Here is an 8,084-nt window from a genome sequence, read left to right as displayed (position 1 = left end):
AAGGAGGAAGGCTTCTTGCTTACAGAGTTTTCTCTTGGGCTCTTCTTTGAGATCCAGGATCCAGGTGGTGTGTGCTAATTTTCCAAAGGGAAAATAATCAAAGACCAGATCCACTTCCCCAAGGCTTGGGCAGCTGAGAAACTCTTGGAAGAGAGCAGGCTTTAGGGAAGGGGGCAGAAGGCAGGAGGTGAGCTGGCATCATGTGAGAGGAGAGAGCCTTTCCAGCTGTGAACAGAAACACTGGGCGAGGGAAAGCCATTCAGAGAGAATTTCAGAAAGCTTTCTCATGGACTCTAAAACTCCTGTACTGCCTCTTTAAGAAAGTCTACAGTAAAGATCTGTATCACTTTCAAGCCTTCTGGAACGTTCTTTTTATGTAGAAAGAATGAATCGAGTCAAAGCACCAAGCTTGAATGTTAAGGATTAGACTCACAATTAAGGGAAAAAACTCCAATAGTGAAGACAACCGTTACCAGTCCTTACTTCCATGCAGCCAGCAGCAGTCTCTCACATGGCAGCCAATACATTTGGGTGACTAAAGATCGCGTTTGTGTCAACTCAGTGCTCGAATTTAACCAATCAACCTTGCATTTTTCCACCTTTCCTGGAGAAGAGCCTTCTAAAGTGTGTAAATCAACGTTCCTGCCTTGGCAAGAAGAATATGCAGACATATACTTGAATCTTTCTTTACTGGTTCCGTAATGTGCTGTGAAAAACAAAATGCTCGTCCCTAGGTATGAAATGCAAAGTGGAGGATGGGGACCCTGGCCAAGTGTGCGCCAGTGATCTGAGCCTTTTGCATGGTCAGCAAGGGGACGTGAGTAAACCCTGGCTACCAAAGCCACTGGTAGGAAAGACAAACAGGCCCCGAGTCTCAACCCACCCAGCATACGACCCTCACACAGTGCTCGCTCTGTTCCAGAGGCTGATCCTTTACAGCCACCTGCCCATCACTGTCATCCAAGGAAGGTGACACCAAGAAGGCCACCCTACTGTCTCCAACAAACACCATCTATGGGCATTACAGCCTTGGCTCCTGAAGGACGAAGCTCAAGACAACAACAGGACTTGCTTCTAAAGAAATTTCTGGACCAGATGACCCAAAAAATCAGTAGTAACGAAAGAACAAAGAGTGGGGCTGTGCGACAAACCCAGTACACATCACACCAGCTTGTTTCTCTGCTGAATGCAAGATAGCATCATTAGAAAACCGAACTGATTCAAAGTCCTTCCTATTGCTAATGGTGTCCTATTGCCATTAAGACATCATTTTTATCAAGGAGTAATTTTTTTTTCAGCCGAGTGAGTTTTGGTATATGTGAACTGTAAGCAGTGACTGAGTTTCTAGTTCATTACAAATCTTACCACTACTAACGAATGTTATACAGAGCAGTCTGGGGTTCCCTTGGATGAAGCAGGATGGGATTTCAGATACTGTGTGTTACGGGGTGAGAAACAGTTGATGGCAGTGGTTCCCAACCAGATTCCAGACCATGACCTACCAAAGACCTATCCCTGAAATGATAGGGAATAGACTTTAGAGATGGTGTCAAACAAAAGCTCTGAAAAGATGTAGTCACCAGAAGAATGGTAGCATTAACTACTACAGTGTTGAAAGAGGAACCTGCAGATAAGAGCGTGGCCGGCCGTGTCCCCAGGAGGAGAGTGAGGAAAGCCCCCAAGTTCAACCCTTGGCAGTAATCTTAGCTCAGCCTGATCTGTGCCCAACCTTCAAAGCCAACTCCAGGGTAACCCGGTTTTCAGGAAACATGCACAGGGCACGCACGCACCTGCCTGCACACACATGCAAAGGCACACGTGCACACACAGTGCTAATTCACTTAGACGAAATAGGGCAAGGCGTAAGTAGGGCGATTTCCCCCCAGCTGTAGGTTACTGATTATCTAATCAACTCCCTGAGAGTCTCCAAATGGTTTTAAATGTTTCCAAAGAATGCCAGCGGCATTAGTGAGATTGTGCCCGGAACTGGGGGTTTCTTGGGGCGTGGGACTTCCAATGTTAAAACCTGGACAGTCCTGGACAAACCAGGACAGTGGTCACCCTGAATGTAAGATGTAGGAGGCCTCTGACAGGGCGCAGCAGGCGCAGTTTCCAGAGCCTTCTGCCAAGCTCGGTTCTCAGCGTGAATCGCCGTCCTCCCCACCACCAGGCTGTATTTGGGGTTTGTGGCAAGAACACCTTGAGGATGCTTTTTCTGAGGTGCTTCCTCCTTAGGATCTGCACCCCATCCCTCATCCCTGGGGAGAGACAGCTCAGCTCCAAGTACCCCGTAAGTTCTTTTCCCTGCACAAAGGCAAATGACTTGCCTAACTTCCCAGACTCTTCACCCCTTCATGAAACCCATGCCTATGTTTCACCTTGTGTAGAAAGGACTGAAACTAATGTCTCCTCCCATGCACACTCCCCCACACCCACTTGGCAACCAGCAGGGCGTGATTGCACCAGTGGGAACCACTGGGCCACAAACACCCAAAGTTAAATAACAGCACTTGACTAAAGTTTAAATGGCACAGAAGTTCATCTACAGATCACAAACTGTGCAGATTGTGTTATCACGGCCAACGCCTCTTCTGGACCAGCTCTTATGGGGTTCAATAATGGTGAGATCCACCCCTGTTTGGCAAACTTCCCCTAAACTTCGCTGCAACTTCACAGACTCTGGAATGGCCAAAGAGTGAAGCAACATGTTAACTGAAAACAACGCTTAATTTCCCCACCTCTTATCACCTTCCAAAAAGATGAGACCACTTAAGTGGAAGCACCTGCCCACTCTAATGAGGCCTTTAAAACTTCCTAACTTCTACTGACAGCTCAGAATTTTTAGTTCCAGGCTTTTCTTAGATTTTCCCTTCCCAAATGTCTTTTGTTTTGCAAGAATCCTTTTTAAGCATTTGGACAGCCTCTTGGAAACATGTCACTTTCTTATTATGCATTCAGAGTCACCTGCAAATACTGGAAGCTTCCCTGGTCATCAGTCTTTCTTCTCCTTGCCATCTTCAAGACTCTGTTTGGCTATTTTTCCCAGGCACAACATGTATGTATGGATATTATCTCTGAATCTCTACATGTCCACGAAGATGGTCTCTCATCCTGAGAAAGGAACGACGTCTTGGAATTCTTGAGTTCCATTGCTTTGCTCCAAATGTTGTTCTACTGCCATTTGTCTTTTGGGCATCCCAAAGGTATGTCCAATGCCAGGCTGTGCTCTCTCTGTGGACTCTCTTTATTGAATAAAAATTTTGTCTTTATTTTTGAAGTTCAGGACTTTTACCAAGACTGTTGGGAATAAAACAATCTCTCCTAGAGGAATGGAAGTGTAGAGTATGTTGATCCTGAGAAAGAAGATACCGACCACGAACGGCTCCTCATGGCTAACTGGGCTCAAGTTTATAGCCTAACAGCCGTTTCTCAACAGGGGCTTCTCATGCAAAGGACGCTTCAGGAGGAAGCCTGCCCTGCCTGCCTCCCACACTGAACTGCCTGCCTGCACTGTGTTCCTGCCATCCAAGCCAGACCTTATAAAGGAGCTCCTGGAGTCCTATATCAACCAAGAAGACTGAGACTTTCCCCATTTAATTGGAGCTGCACAGCTATATCCCGATCAGCTTGTTCACCTACCAATCAGAGAGGCTCCATTCTGACCAATCAGGACAGTGCTTCAAATTGCAAAGATTTAGAGCCCTCATTCGCATGAGGATGGACTAATCAGGGACCAGGGATAGAGATTTCTCTCTATGTAAGTCAGCTGCCCTCTGGCTTAGAGAATGAATTTGCCCTTTCCAACTAAGGCTGAAGCCTACTTATTAGAGAAGGGACTGCAGGATCCAGCTTAGGAAGCTTTAACTGGGAACATCAAGTCAGCTTCCTTGCTGAGATCTATAGACATCAAAAACTATTCCAGCAATCCTGACTCTTCTGTGTCTGACCCAATCAAAGGCAGCGTACATCCTGCACACGTTTGTTCTCTGCAAGGAACCCTGAACCCAGTGCTCTGTGAGTATGGATGGCATTTAACCTTAGTTGCCCCTAAACGATGACTGTCCCCTGGAGCCCACAGAATCAAATGCCCAATGTTTACTTTCCTAAAGTCTCAGATCCAGAGAAACAACCCAGAGAACGATTCCAAAGACAGACATAAATGACAGCTTGACCTAGGAGACTTGCAAGATAGAAATGAACAAAAGAGGACACTTGCACCTGTGTGCTCATGCAGCATACATCTGTGGCAGATTCATCCCTCCAAAGTACTTGCTAGAATCTAGGCTTGTAAAGCTCCCCTTCAAATTACACACCTGGGATAATGGTTTTTTGCTATTGCAGTTGATCCCACCAATAAAAACCATATTGGGCATGATGGGCCTGGGGTAATCCTTCACAAAGTCACTTCTGAGAAGCCAGACAGCTGCAGAGCTTATAAGGTCCTGGAGAGTCACATCTTTCTGAAGGACTTCTGAGGCAAGTGGTGCATACGGGGAATAAACCACACTGCACAGAAAGTTCTCTGACAAGGCGACGAGCACATTCTTCACCCGCTGCAGGAAGGTCATGCGATCTGAGTTTAATGATAGACCCCTGGGCACATAGGATGGTGGGTTGGGGCACTGGGTACCCTGGAAGTGCAGACTGCACGGCAGTGCATTCAAGAAGAAGACAGAAGGCAGAGCCAGGTACTGGGCCACAATAGAGCCACAAGGAAGGAAGGGGTCTGTCAACACCACGTCGAAGTTGCTTTCTGCCAGGGAGGCCATCAGTTCTGTGTTGTGCAGTAAGTGGGAGCAGGCAGACAAGAGCATAGCGGAGTCCTCTTTGACTTTCTTGTATGTTTGGACCACGCGCTGCAAGAAAGGCTGGCTCTCAAATGTACTACGGCCAAGACTGATAAAAGACGCTTCCACATCCTCCCTTCGGAACGGCACGGGGTACCTCTTCAAGGTGTAAAATGCTCCTTCTGTGATGTACACGGAGGCATCAGACGCTAACACCACTATGTCGTGTCCCCTCTGCTGCAACTGCTGGATGACTCCGAGCATGCTTAGCCAGTGGCTGCCATCGATTGGGACCAACAACACCTTCCCGCCCTGGGACACAGCAGGACCAAGGGCACACAGCAGCAGGCCCAGGACAAGGGGATGTGGCCCCTGGGACCCGGCAGCCATGGTGCCCTGCCTTTGCTACCAAGACTGTCATCTGCCAGGCATTTGTCCTCTCCCACTTACATGTCACAACAACCAATCTATACACCAAGTTAATGTTTGATGATGTCCTGTGACTATAGCTGTCAGTCAAAGGTAGCAGGAAGTTTACTTTAAGCAATAAAAAGGGCAGCACTTTACTCGTTTTCTTAATAGGCGGCAATGGTTTTAACTGACTGGGATACTTCAGTGACCCCTCAAATCACATGCCTGAGTGGACGGAAAAGGCAAAGCTTCTCTAACACCTTTGACTATTCCATAGTATTTCCGTAGACTAAGAGGGTGTTACCTGAGAGCGAAAAGGCTATGTGGTAACAAATTAGACTTCCTTTCCAGAAATGAAAGACACAGGGGAATGTGCCTTTTAGAAAGAAAAGAGCATGATATTGCAAGCCCACCTCTGGCTCATGGAAACCTGTAGGATTGTCCTTCTCTGCGGTTCAATCATCTTTGATTCACACAGCCAACAAATATTTGCTGAGTCTGGCACGGCACTAGGCCTGCAGGCTCCAGCAGAGACCACCACGGGTGAGTCTCCCACCTGCCCAGCACTCGTGCTCCATCAGGAGAGGCAGACTGGCAATTTAAACACATAAACAGACACATTAGAGGTGGTGAAACAGGCTAAGAAGGAAATAAATGCTGCTTGAGAATGGTGGGAAAGGGGAACCCATTTGAGTACGTGCACACAAAAGGCCTTTCCAAGGACAGAGCTGTATTCATCCTGAGGCAGTGAGAGGAACGCTGTATATAAGGGACTAAAACAGATAACCAAACAAAAGTTAGATTGTACTCATCACACAGGCCCAAGGTCCAGGAGAAAGAAGACACTTAGGGAAATTTTGTTGAAGAAAAGGGGAGAGGTGAACAAAAACAGTAGGAAGAATATGGATTTATTGAGCATGTACTATGTGCCAACTATAGTGCTAAGCACTTTCCAACACTTCTTATGTAATCCCTCGGAATTATCCCATAAAGGCAGATACTGTTATTCCCATTTTACAAACGAAGGCACTGAGACTCAGACACAAAGTGATTTGCTAGAGTCCTGCATTTACTGTGTGGCACAGCTGAGGCCCAGGCTGTATGGGTGGCAGAGTCTAGAGACCACAACTGCTCCCACACCAGCTTCTAGCAGTGCCCAAGCATATAGTATGTAAGGCTGAGACTGAAATGTGCAACCAACCAGGAATCAGAAGTAAAGCTGTGATCCCAGAGTCATTCCCCAAACAAAATAAATGGAGAAAATGCAGAAGGCAGGACTTTGGGACTGAATGTGCCCACACAGCGATACCCAGCACCAGCTGGTATTCCAAAAGATCAGGTGAAGGCTCAGGGAACAAATATGGCAGTTGCCTAACAGAAATGCCCCTCCTGCAGAAAGGGCAAATTGGAGGGCAGACAGAACTGGATATCTCACTCTTTCCTTTTGGGACCCATTGCTGTTCTATATAATCCCAGGAGGAATGCACAGATCCCAATATTCTGACCGTGGACAACACGGCCACCCATGTTTGAGAACGTGTTAGGAGGGTCATGGAGAAACAGCTAACTTTAAAGCTTTGGTATCCTGTGGGACATATTCACAGGGCTGCTCTTGTTCTGATACTTAGAGTCCCTTTTCCTCATACCACCAGCCTTCCTCCACAGACCTGCAGTCTTGTATGTGCTTGTATATGAGTGCACACATGTGTGTGCCCACACGCATATGCACCCCCAGCCCCTAAGCATTCTCCAGGACCAAGATTCTGCGTGAGCAGAAAAAGAGAGCAATGCTTTGGCTCACTGATGTGCCCTGTCTGCAATTCTGAAATCCATAGTCAATGTCATGAGAGTCCGTCTAAAGATTACATGGATCCAAAGATTACATGGAACACATAGTCACCACTTGTAATGATTTTATGACTTTGCTGCATCACGCAGCACCTCAGAGCTTTTTGAGGCCTCTGTGCTCATGAATGGTTTGGGGGCCAACTCTGGGTATGTTGTTTACTAATCTAAATAGCAGGCAATCCACAATTCACTCTCAAGAGTTACAACCAAGAACCATGACTAAGCAATCCAATATAGCTTCTGTCCTGGAACCTGAGCAGATCTGATATGCAAAACCCATTGCTAATTCTCCCATTCTCCCAATATTTGTGGGAAATGTTGGCTCTACTGGCACTATGCTAGGTGCTGGGGCCAGACAACCAAGTTAGAAATGTCCCTGCCTGTCAGGCATGATCCAATGGACAACCAACCAGGCAATTATAGGCAGGGTGAGATGTGTCTGACTTGGGGGACTACTACTGCAGAGTGGGGTGTCTGCAAGAGAGTCCCTGGAACCCATTGGAAGATGATTTCTTTTTAAGCTGAAGCCAGTAGTTAAGAAACCCACCATTCCACACACTCCTAGCTCCTTTGATGGGGTCAGATTGGAGCTGCTTGTGACTAAGGTAAAGGAGCTACATCAACAAGTCCATTGCCTTCTGGAAAATCTATTGGACCCTGCAGGGGAAATAAAGCCATTTCCTTGACTCTCTGTAGCATTTTGTTTTATTCTGTCTTGTATTCTTTTTTTTTAAGATTTTTATTGGGGAATTGGGGGATGGGAACAGTGTTGGGGAATTGGGGAAGGGGAACAGACAAGTTGCTGTCCTTTTGTTCTTCAGTCTAGCTGTGGAAGACGCTGCTTCACTGGCCCAAGTTGGCACCATCATTGCGCTCTTCCCGGGCGAGGCAGATCAGTCACCGGCTTCTGGATGGCCGCTCACTGTGGCTGCTGGCCGCTCACGCTGGCTGCTGGCTACACAAGGTAGCCCATGGCAACCCACTGCCACAGGGGCTGCAGCCCACGCCATCGCCGGCAACTCACGGCAGCCCAGCTCC

At 47.3% G+C, this 8,084-nt stretch overlaps 1 protein-coding gene across 4 annotated transcripts in view; it reads right to left on the bottom strand.

The window, feature by feature from the left end:
* LOC109375062 (UDP-glucuronosyltransferase 1-1-like) overlaps positions 1-8,084 on the bottom strand; it is a 40,001-nt gene that overhangs the window by 4,234 nt on the left and 27,683 nt on the right. Inside the window, exon 1 of one of the 4 annotated variants that reach the window (XM_019630188.1) lies at positions 4,314-5,241. The exons of the other annotated variants lie outside the window; for them this stretch is intronic. Within the exon in view, the coding sequence (XP_019485733.1) occupies positions 4,314-5,177 (864 nt within the window). The 5' untranslated portion in view covers positions 5,178-5,241. Of the gene's footprint in view, positions 1-4,313; positions 5,242-8,084 lie in introns of those variants that run through there. 4 annotated transcript variants of the gene reach the window in all.

Source organism: Hipposideros armiger, unplaced genomic scaffold, assembly GCF_001890085.2.
Source record: "Hipposideros armiger isolate ML-2016 unplaced genomic scaffold, ASM189008v1 scaffold_17, whole genome shotgun sequence".
NCBI classification, from domain to species: domain Eukaryota; kingdom Metazoa; phylum Chordata; class Mammalia; order Chiroptera; family Hipposideridae; genus Hipposideros; species Hipposideros armiger.
This window is presented reverse-complemented; position numbering and strand designations above follow the sequence as displayed.